Source organism: Lynx rufus, unplaced genomic scaffold (genome assembly GCF_022079265.1).
Source record: "Lynx rufus isolate CCGP_SWC_20201006 ecotype Redwood Valley unplaced genomic scaffold, mLynRuf1.p SCAF_16, whole genome shotgun sequence".
Taxonomy (NCBI): domain Eukaryota; kingdom Metazoa; phylum Chordata; class Mammalia; order Carnivora; family Felidae; genus Lynx; species Lynx rufus.
This window is the reverse complement of record NW_025814830.1, coordinates 10401341-10422469: the sequence shown is the minus strand read 5'-3', so window position 1 is coordinate 10422469 and position 21129 is coordinate 10401341. Positions and strand designations below refer to the sequence as shown.

Sequence of the window (21129 nt, the reverse complement as noted above, 5' to 3'; positions counted from 1 at the left end):
CATATTAGGTCAAAAGGGAAATCTCGGCACATTCCTAAGGATTTATATCGTTCAGAACATGTTCATTGAATAAAATTGGCAATCAACTGCAAAAAGACAACCAAAGAACAATCCAGGTACCCATAGGTTCAAAAATACATTTCTAAATAATTGGTGTAAATAATCTGACATTACATTTTTGGGGAACTGAATGACAAAGAAAGCACCCCATACCAAAACCTGGAGAATACAGAATAAACACTAAAATGGGGGGAGGGCAGTGAATCAACAAAGCAGAAATTAACGAAATAACCTTCCCCCCCAATAAGTAGGAAAGATTATCAGCAAGCCAAAAGCTGTTTGTTTGTTTTTTTAAGACTGATAAAACTATAAAATTTGGGGCAATTGATCCAGAAAAATTAGAGAAGAAACAAATGAATATCAGGAAAACAGAAGAAAATATACCTTCAGATGCAAATGAATCATAAAAAACATCATGCATAAAGTTATGCCAATGAATCTGAAGTCCTAGATAAAATATTGTTCTAGGCAAATATAAATTACAAACATTTATCCCAGGAAAAAGCAATAAATCTGAATAAACCAACATCCACAGAAGAAGCTGAAATCATAGAGACCTACCAAAAAGGCGTCATGCATGGATGATCTTAAGGTCAACTTCCCCCAAATGTTTCAAGAGCAGGTAACTCCAATATATCACAAGCCATTCCAGATTGCAGAATAAGGTAAATGATTTCCCATAAGAATAATGTAGATGGCAGAAAAACCATCTGATCACATTGATAAGTGCATAAAAAGCATTTGGTAAAGGTCAACACCTGCTTTTTAAAAACCTACTAGCAAATCAGAAATAGAATTTGATAAAGGACTTCTACTCGAAATCTGAAAACACCATACCTCATAGTGAAACCTTAGTGTTAATCCTTCAAAAATCTCGGACAACACAAGAATTGTCTATTAACACCACTACCAATAACATTGTATTGAAACTCTTCGCCAAAGGGGAAGGGGTGAGAAATGAGTTATAAAGGTTGGAAAGAACTAAACTGGCATTTTGTTACCCTAACAGGATCCTCTAGCCAGGAAAGTATGGAGAATTAGCTATCTAGCTATTCTAAAACAAGTAAGAGTGAGTTCAACAAAGTAGCCAGATCCAAGATCAGCAGTAAAAATGCAAGAGTAGTAATTGATTAGGGGGAAAAAAAAAAAGATCCAAGTCATAAATAAATAAGTAAAAATAGTAAAGTCTCAGTGAGTGAACCAGAGAAACATGTACAAGATATCCCAGGAGAAAATCAAACCTATGTCTAAGATGGAAGGCTCAATATTACTAAATCACAAATTCTCCCCCAAATCAATAACTGATTCATTTACAATCCCAATCAAAATCCAAACCATCTGTTATGGAATTGACAAATTCCATCCCACTCCCCATTCCCACTGCAGGACCCACCAGGTTTAGAATCAAGTCAAGGCTCCTTGCTCACCCTAGTCTAGGCATTCACTGGGAAACCACGTGTTCTGCTGCCCACCTGCCTCTCTGATTTGAACCCATAAGCAGTTGGTAAACAGAGTAACAATGTCAGCATAACACAAGCATGTTGGTTAATATGCAATTTTTCTCCGGGAAGTTAATATTTTGAAGCAATCAGTGACAAGCTTTCTCAGAGTTAAAAGGGAAGCCTTGGTGATCAAAGAAGATCTTCACACACACACACACACACACACACACAAAGCTAAAAATCTGCAGAACTGTCTTCCTTTAGATCCACAGTGACTTGTTTTAGTGGTTTCAAGGATCATAATGCTTGCTACAATGTTATGGTATGTGGTAAAGCTGTGAATGCAGATGAAGAAACCACAATGATATTTTCTCATATTAAAATGACAGGTTGATGAAGGCAACACCTTAAATCAGATTTTTAATTTTGATGCAAATGGTTTCCATTAGAAATTAATATCTACATGTGAGATATATATATATATATATATACACACACATATACATACACATACACACACACACACTCATGCACACACAATGGGATATTACTCGGTGATCAAAAAGAATGAAATCCTGCCATTTGCAACAACATAGGTGGAACTAGAATGTATTATGCTAAGCGAAATAAGTCAGTCAGAGAAAGATAAATATCATATGACTTCACTCATATGTGGAATTTAAGAACACAGATGAACATAGGGTAAGGGAAGGAAAAATAAGATAAAAAGAGAGAGGGAGGCAAAGCATAAGAGACTTTAAATACAGAGAACTGAGAGGTGTTGGGGGGGATGGGCTAAATGTGTGATGGGCATTAAGGAAGGCACTTATTGGGATGAGCATTTGGGTGTTCTATGTAAGTGATGAATCCCTGGGTTCTACTCCTGAAATCATTATTACACTATATGTTAACTAACTTGGATTTAAATAAAATTTAAAAATTAAAAAAAAATAATAAAGCCAGAAAGTTTTCAAAGAAAGAAAAGGAAAGAAAAGAAAAGGAAATTAATATATCCAGACCAGCATCTCTGAGAAGGAAGCACAAGCCCCGTAAGATTGCAAAGAAGGCACTGAAGATGTTGCTAAGCGCAAACCTCCGTGGATTTTAACTGTGCTAGTATTTCTTTGAGAATCATTATTGGTCTCGTAGCACTCTGATTATGAAGTTGCCAGTGTTTTGAGCAATCTAACCCTAGTTTTGTTTTTTTTTTTCTTCTTCCCCATAAATTCTTGTTATGTTTAGTAAACTGTTTTGTAGAACTCCAGGGTTTTTCAAGAACGCATATATCACTCATGGCAGAACTGCCTATAACTCAGAATAAGGCGGGACTCTGTCTTCAAACAAGCATTCTTGATAGTTCCTATGTTTCCCTGATGGGTAGACAAGAGACCAGGTACCCACTTCTAAGAGTGGAACAACTTCCCAGGAGCAGGGGCGGGGTCTGGAACTTGGGAAGCAGAGCACCTCATGGTTCCTCTTTTATCTCCTCGCTCCAGACTTCCGGGCCACTCGGGAGAAACCACGTGAAAAGGCCCAGAATTTTGCCGTTTACAAGCTTACAGATCTTGAGCAAGTCACTGAACCTCTGCAGGACTCAATATCCTCATTCTTTAAATGGGAAGGCAGTGTTTTGTTTGTTTTTAAATCATGTTTGTTTTTAATTTTAAAACCTACCTTTGAGTCTTGCTTTTGCCATTTACAGTTCTGTGACCTTGGACAAGTGACTTTGCTTTTCAATGCATCATCTGTAAAATGGGGGCTTTGCGAGAATTTGATGATACCATGCAAAGCGCTTAGCACAAGATGCGCATTAAGCCCCAATAGATTGAAGTTCCTATTACGAGAGGCGGGGAGTTCTGACTGCTGAGGTGGAAGAAACCAGAGCTGGTGGGGAAAGACATGGCTGTGATTTCCCAACGGACAGTGAACACGTCCTGCCAGCCCCATCTTCCCTGCTGAGGCCTCGCCATCAGCCGAATCCCCTAGGTGGCAGGAGCCACCAACCTTTCTCCAACGTTTGAGACCGCCTCCCGCGGCGCCTGTCCCGGAACGGACTACATTTCCCGGCGTGCACCTCGGGTCGGGGCCCGAGGGGACGGGCAGCCAAGGGGACCGTGCTCCAGCCGCGTTAGAGGCTGGAGCCAGTAACCACCACTCACGCAGCTCCTCTATTTCGCTTTGCGAAGCCGGTCCGCCACCGTCAACCCCATCTTGAGCCGCGGACCCGCAGGGTCTGTGAGGAGCGCTTGGCCCCCGCCTCCTTCCCTCCTCCCGGCATCTGGCCCACCGGGTCCCAGGGAGGGTCCGAGGCCAAGCTTATCTCCTCGAGAGGATTCCTTCGGCCTCGTGGGGTCCCCACTGCGGCCCGAGGCTGGAAGCGGGGCTCTGGGAGCTAGGGGAACAGCCTCGAGGCCGCGCAGCCGGAGACTACAACTCCCAGGCGGCACCGCGGCGGCGGCGGCGGCGGCGGCGAACACGTCACTCAGGCACCGCCGGCGGCCCCGGGAAGCGGCGCGGGCGGGGGCAGGGCTGGGGCCGACCGGGAGGCAGGTGCTGAGGATGGGGGCAGCCCGGCCGCCCCGCGCGTGAGAAGGCCGAGGGGCGCGCCACCCCATCCCGGGGCGGGCGCCCCCGGGGCCCCGCCACCCCCACCCCGCCCGGCGGTCGTGGCCCGGGATGCGGAGCCGGGGGCCGCCGGTGGAGCTGCGCGGGGTGAGAGGCGTGGGGAAGGGGGCTGCCTGCTTCCCTCACCCTCGTCCCCCACCGGCGGGCCCCGGCAGGAATTGGGGAGCCGCGCGGCCAGGCCCTCTTAGCGCCCTGACATTTGGGGGAGACAGGTGAACCCGCCACCCTATCCACACCCCGCCCCGCCTGGGCAGCTGAATCAGAGGGGACGACCCTGCCCTTTTAAGGAGGCTTTTTCTTGCTCCTGCGGAGGGCCCCCGCCCCCAGCCATGGCCTCCAGGAGCCCCCTAGAACCCGCAGGGACTGCCCCCCATCCTGGCCGCCGGGGCCCGCCCTCTGCATCCCGCGGGCAGCCTGTGTGAAGCGGCCTCCCGCAGCCCCCGGCCCCTCCCCCATGGAGGAGGAGGAGGGGGGGACGGCCAAGGAGTGGGGCACGACCCCCACGGGGCCCGTCTGGACCGCGGTGTTCGACTACGAGGCGGCGGGCGATGAGGAGCTGACCCTGCGGAGGGGCGACCGCGTCCAGGTGCTTTCCCAGGACTGTGCGGTGTCGGGCGACGAGGGCTGGTGGACCGGGCAGCTACCCAGCGGCCGTGTGGGCGTTTTCCCCAGCAACTACGTAGCCCCTGGCGCACCCGCCGCGCCCGCGGGCCTCCAGCTGCCCCAGGAGATCCCCTTCCACGAGCTGCAGCTAGAAGAGATCATCGGTGTAGGGGGCTTTGGCAAGGTCTACCGGGCCCTATGGCGCGGCGAGGAGGTGGCTGTCAAGGCCGCCCGGCTGGACCCTGAGCGGGACCCGGCAGTGACAGCAGAGCAGGTGCGCCAGGAGGCCAGGCTCTTCGGAGCCCTGAAGCACCCCAACATCATTGCCCTCAGAGGCGCCTGCCTCAGCCCCCCACACCTCTGCCTGGTGATGGAGTATGCCAGGGGGGGCGCACTGAGCAGGGTGCTGGCGGGCCGCCGGGTGCCCCCTCATGTGCTGGTCAACTGGGCTGTGCAGGTGGCCCGGGGCATGAACTACCTACACAATGATGCCCCTGTGCCCATCATCCACCGGGACCTCAAGTCCATCAACAGTAAGTGGTGTCCTCCCCCCAAAACTTGCTTCCACCGAATCTTAGGAGGTCAAGCCTAGGTGGTGGGAAATGGGGACACCAGAAGATATTGCCTAGGGCAAGAAGGGGCAGCGGTATACCTTCCGGGCCAAGTGAGGGAGGAAAAGGAGGCTTGGAAAGGTTGAAGGACCGCCTGTCTCCCAGGCTAAGAGTCACAGTAGCTTAATAAGTATGTATCCATGAACACTGTGACAGGCCCTGAACTCCTAGCATGGACAGCACAGGGCCTGCCCTCATGGCACTCACTGTCCAGCCATGATGCCAGGGTCCACCGGGCAGAGACCGAAAGAATTTAGCCTGGAGTCAGAGTTTCTCAACCTTGGCACTATTTACATTTGGGGCTGGATGATTGTAGGAGGCAGTTCTCTTGTGGGTTGTTTAGCAGCATCCGTGGCTTCTAGCTGGTAGATGCCATTAACATTCTCCACCAAAGACCAAAACTTGTCTCCAGACATTGGCAAGTGTCTCCTCAGGGTTGAGAACCACTTCCTGGAGCCCTCTCAGGCCTCTGCCCCAGCCAGAGTGAGGGAGGAGGGAAAGGGATGTGCCTTATGTAAAAGCTTCCAGGCTGCCTGGCTTATCACAGGCTCTCAAAACTTGATTGGTTGGTCGAATGGGGACTGGGGCCAGCAGGAAGAGAAAGCTCCCCAGGACCCACCTCTAGATCAAGGAGCTTCTCATGATGTCAGCACATATTAGTTGAGCACCTATTAACAGGAGCCCAACAGGGACCAAGACCGCAGTGGCCTCACCCATTTCCGGAGCGCCTGTTGTGTGCCACACCCAGTCCTGCATCCTAAGGATATAGCGGGGGAAGAATCCTACCTTCCTGGCTCTCCCAAGCTTCCTCTACCCCATCTCACTCCCTTTCATTTCTGCATGCATCTATTCTTTCATTTTTCATTTGGTGTTTGCTGGGCCAAGTCATGTGCTAAGGAGAGGAATCAACAGTAAATGAGGCCAGCATGTTCCCTGCCCTCCCTGGAAATGTGAGGATTTCCCCTTTGTTCTCACATTTGGACTCTCACATCTCTTCTGATTCCTGTCAATTCCACACCCTGAAATGTGTTTGAATCCATCCCTCTACTTCTGCAATGTTGTTGCTATGCAGAGCCACGACCACTGGGAGACCCTAGAACAGAGGGAGTGGTCTTCCTTACCTTCCAGGCCTTACACTCGTACACCAACCGAGCTGCCAGGTGCTCAAGGTGTGCCAAGCCCTGTGGCAGGGCCAGGGAATTGAGCAAAGACAGACACGGATGGTTCCTGCCTCCCTGATGCTCAGACTCCTCCGACATGCTGGGCAAATAGAGGCAGGACCACCAGCATGCTCCCCTTGAAGGCTGGGGTGCCTTCCTGGCCTTTCCTCACCCCTCTGATTCACAGCCTGAAGGTGGGGTGTAAGGACATGCCCCCAGGCCTCTAGGTTTTCCTGTAGCCAGCGCCACCTGGATGTGGCGTTGTTGGGGCTCCTTAGGCCAGGGCTTCCTGCTCAGTCAATGGGACAAGTCCATGCCCAGGACAGGTCACAGGGCCTCCACAGCACAGCTTCCTCCATTCATCTTTCCCTAGGAGCCCCTCATCTGGTGTCGTTCATACATTGGTTCATTCAACCGATAATTCTGAAGCAAAATTAAATATACTAGGCCCTATCTTAAGCGCTGGGATTACAGAAGTGACCCAGGCAAGATCTCCCCACGTAGAAGTTATGGTCTAGTAAACAGAAGTAGATGACTGATATTAGGTAGGTAGGTAGGTAGGTAGGTAGGTAGGTAGGTAGGTAGATAAAATTTCCAGATAAGATCAGGGGGCTCTGAAGAAAATAAAACAGGCAGAAGGAGCTCTTTGAATCAGATGGTCAGGGAAGGCAATACTGGAGCAGGGACCTGAACAAAGAGAACCCAGCCTTGCAAAAGTCTGGGCAGAGCAAAGGTCCTGAGGTGGAAATGAGCATGCCTTGTTGGAGAAACAGCCAGGAGACCAGAGGGGTTGGAAGAGGAAGAATGAGGGAGGGGTAGAAGATGAGGTCAGAAAGGTAGGCAGGGCCCAGATCATAATGACCTTGGGGGCCATGATGAGGATTTGGGGTTTTGTTTTGTTTCGTTTTTAACGTAGTGGAAGCCAACAGAAGATTTTAAGCAAGGGATGATGCAGAAATGAAATATAAGACCATAGTGTGTTCCGTCTGTCACAGGGTCACCCCACCAACAGAAGAGGTGGGGACCCAAGAAGGGAAGCATGGAGTCACATGCTAGAGAGTCGAGGGAGGCTTCTGGGCTTTGATGATAGTAGAATTAGCTCACTGTTGTTATGACAGGAGAAGTCACCAGGAATGGTCAAAGATCTGGGGGGAGAAGTAAAGGCCAACTATGGCCACATCACACACTAATAATAATAGCTAACATTTTTAAAGGGCCTACTGGTGCTTCACCTTACTACAACCCTATAAGGTAAATACTATTATCATCCCCACTTAACAGAGGAGAAATCCTAGCATTAAGAAGAATAAATCATACAAGGTTATGCAGCTGATAAGTGGCAGAGCTGGGATTCATACCCAGGCAGGCCTGTACACTTTGGGGCCTGTTTGATACATGCTGGTTGAATATCATAGCAGTTAAGAGATTGGGCTCTAATGACAGATGTAGGTCAGGTCTTTGCCCCACAGTTTTCTAGCTATACACTCTTGGCCAAGGGACTTTATCTCTTTGAGCCTCAGTTTGCCAGTCGACAAAATGGGTTGCTTTCTAGATAATCCATGTAAAGGCCTAGCACAGTGCCTGCCATATCATAGGCCACTGATAAACACCAGCCATGATTATAATTGTTGTTAGTAATAGCCCTAGACAGCAAGTTGGAACCATTCAATATGCTTGGGGGATATAGCCGTCAGACTTTGTCACAGTAATGCTGCGTAGCAAACCACCCCCAAAACTCAGGGTCTTAAAACTTGATGTCATTTATTGCTGCTCACACACACGTGGGCCTGCTGGAGCGTGAGCTGACTTAGGCGGGCCTCAGCAGGGAAGACTTTACTCCAAGTACCTCCCATCTACCTTGGACCAACAGGCTGGCCGAGGCATGGTCTCGTGGTGATGGCAGGCAGATAGGTGAGGCCTCTTAAGGCCTAGGCTTGGAAATGGCATTCTGTCACTTCTGCCTTGTTCTGTTGACCAAAACAAGTCCTAGGGCCAACCCAAGGTAAAGGAAGAGGAAATAGACTCTTCCCCTTCCGTGGAAAGGAGTGCAGAGTCAGGTGGTGAAGAAGGTGATGCAGAAAGGGGTAGATCTGGGGCCCTGAATGCAGTCTGCCACAGGGGGTGACAAAGACAAAGGAGAACCACGTTCATCCCTTCTGCTCAGGGTCTAGTTCCCACCTCACTGGTGGCCAGGAATTCAAGGCCTGAACAAAGGAGAACCAAGGCTTTGGGCTTTGGCTACCCACCTTTCACGGAGCTCCCCAGAGCCCAGGTTAGAATCAGGAGGGAAGTAGACCCAGAGGAAGCTCCTCCTCCTTCATGGGAGCTTGGGGCAGGGATCCGACTGGCATGGAAGCGTCCATGATATTCCAGACCAGGAAAGGACCTGCTGCAGAGGGGGGTAACTCATGGTTACTCATGGTTAGAGGGAGAGAACAAGTAGGAGATTTCAGCTGAGGCAGGCGGGCAGGACACTCAGGTCTGCAGCCCAGAAGGTTGGGGTGACCCATCTTTCTTCCTGCCCCACAGTTCTTATTCTGGAGGCCATCGAGAACCACAACCTCGCAGACACGGTGCTCAAGATCACGGACTTCGGCCTCGCCCGCGAGTGGCACAAGACCACCAAGATGAGCGCTGCAGGGACTTATGCCTGGATGGCTCCGGAGGTTATCCGTCTCTCCCTCTTCTCCAAAAGCAGTGATGTCTGGAGGTGCTGATGGTGGGGCTGGGGAATCCGGAAATGGGGGAGGGGAGGAGGGTGTTTGAGAGTGGGAGGGACAGTCTCCTGCGGAAGCTAGGATCCAGGCCTGACAGAGAGGCCCCCTGGCAAGGTCAGACCATCAACGCACCAAAGCAGGTGTCTGCTTGCTGAAGTAGCAGCTGAGAAGGACTTGGATTCGAGTGGAAAATTACGAAGATGTAGAAATAGGATGTCAACACCAAGGGCCCCTCAGACACCATCCAGTACAGCACCCACTTGTCAATAGGAAATTGAGGCTTTGGAGGCATCCTTTCATCCTTCCTTCCTTCCTTCCTTCCTTCCTTCCTTCCTTCCAGCCAGCCATCCATCCATCCATCCATCTATCCATCCATTCATCCAGCTATCCATCCATCCATCCATCCATCCATCCATCCATCAGCACTGTGTGCTAGGGATACTGCAGTAAAAAAAATCTAGACACATTTCCTGCCCAGAGGAATAGTAAATAAATAAATACACAAGAAGCTGAGAAGGGGGGGGGGGAGCTGGTTTTAAGTTAAAAAGTTGTAAAATAATTTTCCAAAGATAAGGAGTTAATCCACCAGAACAAAGCATGAGATAGTATTAAGAGCCAGGAGGTAAATCGAAAGCACTCTTGAGGGCTGGAGGATGATGTTAGGGAAGGCTTTTCTGAGAAATGACACTTGAGCTGAGTTTTGGATGATGATAAGAAGGAGCCACCCATGCAAAGTTTGGGGGAAGAAGCTTCCCAGGCAGAGGGGACAGTGCCCACAAAGGCGGTACTGACGTGAGAACGAGCTTGGTCTATTCCAGACACAGCCGTGAGGCCAGGTGACTGGAGCAGAGGAGGCAAGGAGGAAGGTGGTAGAAAATGACATAGGAGAGAGAGCAGGGGACCCCGCAGATGAGGGACCGGACGCCAGGCTTTATTCTAAGTGCAGCAGAAAGCCATTAGGAGCATTTATGAATGGCACAATCTGGTTTAGCATTGCAAGGCTCCCTCGGCTGTAGGATGCAGAATGGATTGTGGGGGACAGGAGTGGGGGCAGGAGGCCCGCGAGGAGGCTGTTGCCATCTCACCAGTGAGACTTGATGGCGACAGCAGATACTCTTCAGCCTGGGGCCTTCTACTGGGAGGGAGCCAAACCCAGGTCAGTCCCCAGCTAAGGCTCCAGATGGACCAAGTAGCAAAGTCATGGCTTCTGGGCAGACAAATCAGACAGGAAGTCTCCACTAGAGCAGTGCAGCTCTTTGGGAAAGGTTCTAACTGGCTTTCCATTAGGCATTCATTTGTGGTACCAAACTGCACAGAGCCATATCTCCGTGGCAAGGAGCAGAAAATCCCCAAATAAAAACAAGCCTGAAGTTTCTGCTCTCCTGTAAAGCCCAGGACTGATGTGGTGCTCCCGGTGACAGGAATTCAGGGTCCTATGTCAGGGTTCCTCAACAGGGGCGTCACTGACATAGAGCAAGGTAATTCTTTCTTGTGTGGTACTGCCCTGTATTTTTTAGGATGTGGTTCCCAGCCACCAAACATCATAGCGCTCCCCGGTCCTTGTGACAATCAAAACAGCCTCACAGGTTTCCAGCAACACAGGTGAGGTGGAGGGTTCACACCACCCCCAGTTGAAAGCCATTATTATTTTCTTCCACCTTGTGTGGTCTCCATTCCAAAGCTCACTTCATCATCCAAAACGTCTGCTTGAGCTCCGGCTTTTATGTCCACATCACAGCAAGCAGGCAGGAAAAGAGGAAAGGACACCAATTCTCCTTAAGGACTCTAAACTTCTAAACTTCGGGACTCCGAGGACTCTCTTTAACTTCCTGGAAGTTAGTTGCATATTACATGTCCTCCCGCACCCCACTGGCCAGAACCATCGCCATATGGGCATGCTTAGCTGCAAAGGAGGATGGGAAATGATTTCAGGCAGCAGATGCCCAGCTCACATTCACCAGTGCTGGCACTGAGAACGGCAGGGAGGCCGTCAGCCGTAGGAGGGCAGAGGTGGTGTCCATCTTGGTCCAGTGCCCAGAATAGTGTCTGGCACACAGCAGACATTTATATGTCAAATGCATGCGTGGATGTGGGGGAGCTCGGGGACTCACTGCATGCTGGACACTGCACAAAATGGTGTTCAGTTTACTGGAGAAGGTGGACCGGCAGGTGACCGTAGCACAGTGGTGCGTGCTCCAGTGTTGTGTATCCATCAAGGACACCGTCATGGGCATCAAGCAGGCCTGAGCCCAAGTGTGGACTGAGACCAGTCCGCTTACTAGCTGTGTGACATTTAGGCAGACAGTTTAACCTCTCTGTGCCTGCATCTGTCCCCCGGCTAAAACGGGGGTCATACCGATACCTTCTGCCTTACAGGGCTGTTGTGAGGATTACTGAGAGCGCCTAGCACAGTGCTGGCCTGGAGTAAGTGCTTTATAAATGTTAAATAGTGTTAACTTGTTTTTAGAGGTAAGTGCTGAGGGTTCTGTGGGAACATAGAGGAGGGGGTCTCTCATCTAGCTTTGGAGGCTGTGGAATCAAGGAAGCCTCCCTGGGAGAGGGGACACCTGAGTTTTGACTGAAAGAACAGTTATACACAGGGAAGGATGTTCTTGATGAAGGAGACAGCATGTGCAAAGCCAGAGGTTAGGAAGAACAGGGCTTAGGGCTTGTTCAACTTGTTCAGCGAAGCTGGGGTTGGTACGGGGGCAAGAGGGCTTAGAGACAAAGCTGCAGGGGACGTCAAAGGTCAGGGCTAAGAAAAGTGGCTTTGTCCAGGGGGTACAGGTGAGACACTGAAAGTTTTCAGACAGGGGTGAGGGAAGAGAGGCAGAGCAAAGGCAAGACATCAGACAGCCAACCCCACCACATCTATTTGAGACCAGGCCAGCAGAGGTCAATCATGTTCTCGTGGCCTCATCAACCAGTGCCGGATGTGGGGGTGAGGGAGGCCCACCATGGGACCGGAGGCAGGGATGGGGTGTAGGTGAGCATGGGGGTGGGCTGCGGCATCACCCTCCCTCTTCCCCACCTGCAGCTTCGGGGTGCTGCTCTGGGAGCTGCTGACGGGTGAGGTCCCCTACCGTGAAATCGACGCCTTGGCCGTGGCATATGGCGTGGCTATGAACAAGCTGACGCTGCCCATCCCCTCCACGTGCCCCGAGCCCTTTGCCCGCCTACTGGAGGGTGAGCCAGGGCCCTGTGGAGATAGGCTCAGCTTGGGTGGCAGGGGCCCTCGGGCCAGACCTCACCCCTTCACATCCATCCATACCGGTGGGCCCAGGAGTGAGGGAGAAGGGGCTGCAACCATTGAACCACAAACTGTCTCCCCTACAGTTGGCTCTGTGTCCCCCAAACTGTTGTTCCAGCCAGGCCCACAGCCCTTGAGGGCACCTGTTAGCATTCGCTGGCCCTGGGATTCTTCCCTGATCCTTGATTCTGCCACAAGTGAGGGAGCAGAAGCCAGGTTTCACTGTAATGTTGCCAGGAATTTGGCTTTGAATTCCTTCCCTCAGTTCCATGGAAGTTGTTTGTCCACAGTCCCCTGAAGTCCTGTCTTCCACAAAGCAGGGTGATGCCCTAGAGCATGGCCACTGACCTCTCCACCCCCACTGCTGTCCCCCCCACCCCCACCCCAGAATGCTGGGACCCAGACCCCCATGGGCGGCCAGATTTCGGCAGTATCTTGAAGCAGCTTGAAGTCATCGAGCAGTCAGCCCTATTCCAGATGCCACTGGAGTCCTTCCACTCGCTGCAGGAAGACTGGAAGCTGGAAATTCAGCACATGTTTGATGACCTCCGGACCAAAGAGAAGGTGAAGGCAGGGGGCACAGTGGGAGGAATGGAGCAAGACCCCTGCATTTCTGATGCCTTTGGTGGGGCAGAGTCCCTTCCCCTGAGCCCCAGTCTTTGGGTCCATGCAGGGCTAAAAGGGGCCTTTTTTGCGTATTAAGAAAGGGGCCTGTTGGCAGATTAATAAGAAAAAGGCACCCTGCACTGATGCTCTTACAAGTGATACTGCCTGATGTCTGGGATTGGTTTAAATTTTTTTTTTAATTTTTTAAGTTTATTTGTTTGAGGCAAAGAGAGCACGCAGGGGAGGGGCAGAGAGAGAGGGAGAGAGAGAGCATATCCCAAGCAGGTTCCGCACTGTCAGACTCTGCACTGTCTGCACGGAGCCTGACATAGGGCCTGAACCCACGAACTGTGAGATCATGGCCTAAGCCAAAATCAAGGGTCAGATGCTTAACTGACTGAGCCACCCAGGCACCCCTAAATTTTTTTTAATGTTTTATTTATTTTTGGCAGACAGAGTACAAGCAAGGGAGGGACAGAGAGAGAGGGAGACACAGAATCTGAAGGAAGCTCTGTCTGCACAGAGCCAGATGCCAGGCTCTAACTTGTGAACTGTGAGATCATGACCTGAGCCGAACTCAGACACTTAACTGACTGAGCCACCCAGGCACCCCTGAGATTGGTTTTAAAACACAACAGCAAAAATGGGAGGGAGGGAGAGAGGGAGGAGACAAGGAAGAAGATACATGAAAAAAGGTTTGCTAAGTAAAAAGAGTTGTTTAGGTGGAATGATGAGAATTGGGGGCACTATTCTGTCTCTGCTTTGTGGATGTTTGAAGTTTTCCAAATTGAAGAGTCAAAAACTTAAAGGTGAAAACTAAAACCACCCCTTTCTTTGGGCTAATACAGCCTGGAGCACCGGCGCCCAGCTTGGCTGGTGAAGAGTGAGTTGGATTGTGCCCCCAATTTGCCCCTTAGCAGGACGCCAAGCAGACCCAGTAGCCCCCAGGTCCATCCCCAAGCGGCTGACAGGTGAGCCCCTCGCCCCATCTTCTCTCCAGGAACTCCGGAGCCGTGAGGAGGAGCTGCTGCGGGCGGCCCAGGAGCAGCGCTTCCAGGAGGAGCAGCTGCGGCGGCGGGAGCAGGAGCTGGCCGAGCGCGAGATGGACATCGTGGAGCGTGAGCTGCACCTGCTCATGTGCCAGCTGAGCCAGGAGAAGCCCAGGGTCCGCAAACGCAAGGGCAACTTCAAGCGCAGCCGCCTGCTCAAGCTGCGGGAAGGCGGCAGCCACATCAGCCTGCCCTCCGGTACCGCCCACACGCCTTACGCGGCCCCCAGGGGCTGCTGGGAGCATTCCTAACACGGGGTTTACCTCCTCCTCCTATTTTTTTGGAAAACTTTTCTATTGCTGAATGTATCACACATGTGGAAAGGGGCCAGAAACCCGTCTAGCTTACTGGGTTAGTATAATCACCCCCACCCAAGCAGAGAGAACCCACAGCCACCCCACATGCCCCGCCACGCGCTCCCTCCCAGCACAAACCCCCGGCTGCCCGCCAAGAATAAGGGCATTCACGTCCTTACTTTTTAAAAATTGTTATTGTTTTGTCTTCTATTTTTTTTAATCTTTTAATCAGCTTTTTTTTCCCCTTGCATCGTTTGTTCTGCAGCACTTCCCACAGTCTGGAGGCTGCTGCTTGCGTCTCCCCAGTATGACTTACCTTGTCCTCTGTCCCCTAAATTTCCTATTAACTGGTATTAAGTTAAACCATGTGAAACTGCTGATGCCCGGCCCTTTTTGACCAAAACCAAAACAAGTTTCATGTGGATCAACCCAATAGGTTTGTCCCAAGGCATAATCAGTTTCAAGTTCTTGTTGGGTCTCTTCCCCACCCCCACCCCCCAAAGATTGCTTCTTAGGTAACATGACCCCGCTCACCCATCATAAGACACATGATGTCTGCTCAACCCTCTCTTTGTAATGTTATAAGCCATCATGCAGTGACCAGCACAGCACTGGCCAACAGATATCTAATGCAAGCCACATGGCTAATTTTAAATCTAGTAGCCACCTTAAAAAAAAAAATGGAAAAGGGAAAAAATGGAAAAGAAACAGGTGAAATTGACTTTAACAATATATTTTATTTAGCCTGATATATCCAAAATGCTACAGTGTCACGTGTATCAATACAAGAAAAATTGTTAGAGATTTTAACCTCTTTTTTTCCACACCCAATCCTTGAAATCCAGCGTATATGTTATGGTTACAGTGTACCTTGGTCCAGACGCTTAATTTTCCTCAAAAATACTTGACCTGTATTTGGGTTTCGTGAAATTTATAGTTGAAAAAAAGTTGATTCACATCCCCAAGATTTGCATCAAACATGCTTAAATGTTTTCAATAACCGAACTGAGGATCCATTTTTAAGTTTAAATTTAGATTAATTGCGACTACACAGATAGGTTCAAGCTCTCCAGCGGCTCAGATGCAGTGGCCACACTGCAAGTGCTCAGTGGCCACTTGTGGCTAATAGCTGCCACGCTGGACACTTAGGCCTAGATCTGTAGTCAATCCTTAGTTAATTAAGGACCCCATTAGGATCCTTCCTACCCAATTCAAGCGTGCGCCCGAGGTCTCTGGAGGGCTCATCACGGTTACATGGCTGTGCTTCACCCCAGAGCTGCCGATTCAGAGAGCCTGAGGGTGAGTGCTGCCCCTGAGGTTTGCAGTTGACGTGGATGCCGCCGCTCTGGAGACCATAGTTTGCGAACCCCCATTTAAGGAATGAAAACAGTGGCGTTCCATTCTGGCATTCCTTCTATCCCACAAAGGGAACTTCTCCAGTTACCCACGGAGCATCTTGCTCAGGAAAGTCTCTTTCTTTCCACAGGCTTCGAGCATAAGATCACAGTCCAAGCCTCTCCAACCCTGGACAAGCGGAAAGGATCCGATGGGGCCAGCCCCCCTGCAAGCCCCAGCATCATCCCCCGGCTGAGGGCCATTCGCCGTGAGTATCTCCCAAGGCCCTGACCAGTCAGTAGTCCACAACGTTCTGTGAACATTTACTGGGCACCGAACTGGAGGAACAACAGGGACAAGACAGGCAGGGTCCCCTCCCTCATTCTCATCAGGGGTCAACAGACACTAAAGTGGTACATATACTATAGTGATAAGCTCTACAAAGGAAAGCAGGGAAGGGAAATAAAAGAGGAGAGGTGCTGTTTTACATCAGGAAGGCCTGTGTAGGAAGCTGGGGTTTGAGCAGGAACCTGGGTGGTAAGAAGGAGCAAGGAGGGTCAAGATCCGAAGGAAGCGTGTCCCTGCAGGAGGGAATAGCAAGGGCCAAGGCCAGGGGTGGGAATAAGCAAGGCATGTGTATGGTCCTGGGAGGCCAGCTCGATTGGACTGGAGTGAATGGCAGGGAGAGGAGTGGGTTTGTGGTCAAGGTTGCAGGGGGCCAGATCTTGCTGGGCCTAGAGAACCGGGCTCGCCAAGGAACCTAAACTGGATTTTATTCTAAATGCGGTAGGGGCCGTGAGCTGGGCAGTAATGTGATAAAACGCACCTTGTCCCTCCGGCTGCTGTGAAGGGTGTGGACTGTGGGAGGCTGGAGCGATAGGGGAAGACAGAGACAAGGGGAGCGGACCGGACTGGGGCTGTGGGCAGGAGACGGGGCTACACGGCAGAGGCACAGCCAGCCCAGTTTGCTGATGGGCAGGATACGAGGCTGATCCCCTCAAATCTGTTCTGCCCCATTGGTCACCCCTGGCTTTGCCCCACATATCACCCCCTTCACACCTCTGTCGGGACCCCTGCTTGTACCAGGCCCCAGAGGTCATTCTCATGGGGACACCAACAAAGACAATGACCATATGGTGACAGTACTAATGTCAGGGTACTTTCAAAGTGTGGAAATGAGAGCAGTAGACTCTCCAGGGAACAAACTCCTCCAGAGCTGGAGGCTTGAAGGGAAAACTGGCAACGAGGCTGGGAAAAGGACTGAAAGGAACAGAGTTCCAGGTGAAGGGAACAGCCTGTGCAAAGGCATGGAGGTGTGGAAACACCCACCTGGGAAATGATAGACATGGGGTCCCAATTAAGGCACTCATTGCCCTCTGCCTGCATACCCAGACTCCATTTCCTCTCTCTCCTCCTTTTCTCCCTCCCTCCACACCAACCCCACAGGCCTCCTGGCTGCTCTAAACACTCTAGGCATGGCCAGCCACAGGGCCTTGGCATAAGCTATTCCCTCTGCCTGAAATGCTCTTCTCCCTTGTATCCACTTGACTCACCCCCTCACCTCCTTCGCATCTTTGCTCAGATTCTTCCTTGTCAAACATGACTTTTCCTACCTCTCAGACTCCTTTCCTGCTCCGTCTCCCTCACAGCACTTACCGCCTGTCAACTCCCTACACAAATTACTCACCTAGTATGATTCTTGTTGGTCATCTGTCTTCACCCCTAAAATGTAAACTCCCAAGAGCAGGGGGTTTTGTCAGCTTTGCCCACTACTGTCTTCTCAGCACCTCCCATGGGGCTTGGCATATGGCAGGTGCTCAGCAGACATGTGGGAATGAATAGACGGCTGATGGGCTTGGCTGTGAGGAGTGACGGGAGACAAGGCTGAGGGAAGGCAGGGAAGTACATGCAGAGCCTCTACTGCCAGGCTGAGGAGCTGGGACCTTGTCCTGACAGCAGTAGGGAGCTATGGAAGGATTTAGAAAAGGGAAGGGTTGAAGATCCCTTGGACTTCTGGTGGACAGTGGATGTGAGAGTGGGGGGGGGGGGAGCCCAGTGGGGACAGACTGTCCAACACCCAGTAACCAAGTGGCTTTTCTTGGCCCAGTGACTCCCGTGGATGGCGGTGGCAGCAGCGGTGGTGGCAGTGGTGGTGGCAGTGGGACGTGGGGCCGCAGCGGGCCCCCAAAGAAGGAAGAGCTGGTTGGAGGCAAGAAGAAGGGCCGGACCTGGGGCCCCAGCTCCACCCTGCAGAAGGAGCGGGCTGGAGGGGAGGAGAGGTATAGGCACTGGGAGCCCACCCCTGGCCCTGCACGTTGCCCCCAGGCCCAGGCAGCCAGAAGGCCTGCATTGCAACCGTCCCTGTCTGGTGCCCCCTGCAGGCTGAAGGCCCTGGGGGAAGGAAGCAAACAGTGGTCATCCAGTGCCCCCAACCTGGGCAAATCCCCCAAACACACACCGATCGCCCCAGGCTTCGCCAGCCTCAATGAGATGGGTAAGAGGGTGAGGGTGCCTTTAAAATGGAGAGGGAGGGGCATCCAGAGGGAAACAGAACTCAAGACGAAGAGGTGACCATCCCCCCCCTCCCCCCCACCCCCCCCACCCCCCCCACCCCCCCACCCCCCCCCCGCACTGGGAGGAGGAATCCGATTTCACTGGACCAGTGGGTAGGAAACATTCCCAAAATGGGGGAAGGGCAGCCCCAGGGTGCAGGGTCATTCCTAGAGGCTTTGGGAGGAGAATGATTTGAGAACCACGTTTAATGGGACTTGGTGGCCTCGCTGCCAGAAGGGTCTTTCTGGGTAGCCCCTTGCCCACCAAGTCTCCGGGGGCGGCGGGGGCTGCGGCCAGGCCAGCCCTGGAGGCGATTGACGGCCCTCTCCCACTTGCAGAGGAGTTCGCGGAGGCGGACGGAGGCAGCAGCGTGCCTCCCTCCCCCTACACCACCCCGTCCTACCTCACGGTGCCGCTGCCGGCCGAGCCCTCCCCGGGGGCGCCCGCGCCCCTCTCCCGGCCCGGGCACGGCGGCCGGCGGCGCTGCGAGCTGGCTCTGCTGGGCTGCGCCACGCTGCTGGGCGCCGTGGGCCTGGGCGCCGACGTGGCCGAGGCGCGCGCGGCCGACGGCGAGGAGCAGAGGCGCTGGCTCGACGGCCTCTTCTTCCCGCGCGCCGGCCGCTTCCCGCGGGGCCTCAGCCCGCCCGGGCGCTCGCCCGGTCGCCGCGACGACGCGGCCCCCGGCCCGGGCCTGGCGCCCTCGGCCACCCTGGTGTCGCTGTCGTCCGTGTCCGACTGCAACTCCACGCGTTCGCTGCTGCGCTCCGACAGCGACGAGGCCGCGCCGGCCGCGCCCTCCCCGCCGCCCTCCCCGCCCAGCACCAACCCCCTGGTGGACCTGGAGCTGGAGAGCTTCAAGAAAGACCCCCGCCAGTCTCTCACGCCCACCCACGTCACGGCCGCGCGCGCAGTGAACCGCGGGCACCGGCGGACGCCGTCTGATGGGGCGCTGGGGCAGCGGGGGGCGCCTGAGCCCGCGGCTCCCCGCCCTGGTGAGTGAGGCGCCCACACCCAGGGCGCAGAAAACCGACCCTTCTCCCCTAACCCCACCAAAGTCCCAGGTCCCAGCCCAGCGGCGACGCCCTAGATGTCAGGGTGGCCTCTTGCTTAGCATGGGGGGAAGGGTCTGTGTCCCCATGGTCCTCACTGCTAGAGGCACCGTGGGCCCCCAGGTGATTGAGACCCAGGAATGCAGGAGAGGTGGCAAACTAATGCCTCCAGGGGCCAGGTGGGTGGCATTAATGGCAACAGTAACAACTATGGGTAACACTCATGTGCTAGACGCTGTTCCCTCTACATTTTTTATGTTTATTTTGAGAGAGAGAGAGAGAGAGCCTGAGCCGGGGAGGGGCAGAGACAGGGGAGAGAAAATCCCAAGCAGGCTCCATGCTGTCAGCACAGAGCCCAGTCTGGGGCTCCAGCTCACAAACTGAGATCATGACCTGAGCCGAAATTAAGAGCCAGGTGCTAAATGGACTGAGCCACCCAGGCGTCCCTCTATAATTCCTTAACAAAGACAAAGGTGATTAGGACAGGAGTTAACTACCTACTACCAGGCACTGTGCTACGTGCTTTGTTGTTTTATTTAACCCCCACCTATGTAGTGAGCTGCTGTCATCACCATTCAGAGATAGCGTCATGCCTCAGGTCTCCGTGTGCGCACACACCCAGTGCCACATGCATAAGAGGCTTCAGACGGATGAGGGCTTTCTGTATCTAGAGGGATGACGAGGAAACAGGCTCTGATAGGTTAAGGAATATGCCCAGAGTTGCACCCAGTTGCGTGAGCAGTTCGGAGTCGTAGGGGCCTAGGTGAAGGTCCCACCCCTCCTGGAAAGTGGGCCCAAGAAAAGCAGCAGATACCTCAAAAGATGTCAGAGACCCCAATGCTCATGTGGCGATCCTGGCTTTTAAATGCCATCCTCTGGCCCACCCCGTTGACCTCATCTGATCCTCTCTTACCAGGCCCTCGAGATCCCCTGGACTTCCCCCGCCTGCCCGACCCCCAGACCTTGTTCCCGACCCACCGCCGGCCCCCCGAGTTCCCTGGCCGCCCTACCACCCTGACCTTCGCCCCAAGACCCCGGCCGGCTGCCAGCCGGCCCCGCCTGGACCCCTGGAAACTGGTCTCCTTTGGCTGGACACTCAGCATCTCGCCTCCCAGCAGGCCGGACACCCCAGAGAGCCCTGGACCCCCCGGCATGCAGCCCACGCTGCTTGACATGGACATGGAGGGGCAGAGCCAGGACAGCACAGTGCCCCTGTGCGGGGCCCACGGCTCCCGCTGAGGCCTGCCCCCCACCGCCCGCCTGGGCAGCCATGAATGTAGCGCCCCAGGCCCCGCCCCAGCCTACCGCGCCACAAGGCAGGGGAGGCCCTGGGCAGGATACTCTATTTATTGGGGAAGGGGGGAGGGGGTCACTTAATTTATTCCTTTGTACCCCAGAGGGTGGGGCCCTGTGCCCACCCTGCAGTGAGGGGGGAGGGTGGGCAGGGATACTCAGGGACAGGGCACATCATAGGGATTCGGCACAAAATGCAGCATTAAAGGTAACCCCTGCCCCCTACCGCTCTTGGCTGTGTCTTTCCCCAGCCCAGGCCCTGGTCCTGGGGCACCCCACTAGGATCCCCCCCATCCCACACTTCCTCCCTGAACCTCTGGGTTTCTGGGGTCCAGGGGGTGAAGCCCAGGTGCACATTCCCTCTCCGCCTCCCCGTCCCCACAAGACACCACACAGAGGCTACAGTCACCAGTGACAAGTGCTTTACCAGCAAACACGTGAGTCAGGGGAAGTTACATGGTGAGGTGGGAGTAGGGGTAG

At 53.1% G+C, this 21129-nt stretch overlaps 1 protein-coding gene across 1 annotated transcript; it reads left to right on the top strand.

Moving 5' to 3' along the window:
• The first annotated feature begins 4028 nt into the window (after positions 1-4028).
• On the top strand, positions 4029-20874 carry MAP3K10 (mitogen-activated protein kinase kinase kinase 10). The gene is made up of 10 exons (XM_047078047.1): positions 4029-5263; positions 9031-9211; positions 12256-12404; positions 12857-13032; positions 14075-14321; positions 15906-16022; positions 17862-18033; positions 18136-18248; positions 18646-19299; positions 20273-20874. Exons 1-10 carry the CDS (start codon positions 4582-4584, stop codon positions 20593-20595), a joined length of 2814 nt encoding a protein of 937 aa, XP_046934003.1. The 5' UTR covers positions 4029-4581; the 3' UTR covers positions 20596-20874.
• Positions 20875-21129: the final 255 nt, after the last annotated feature.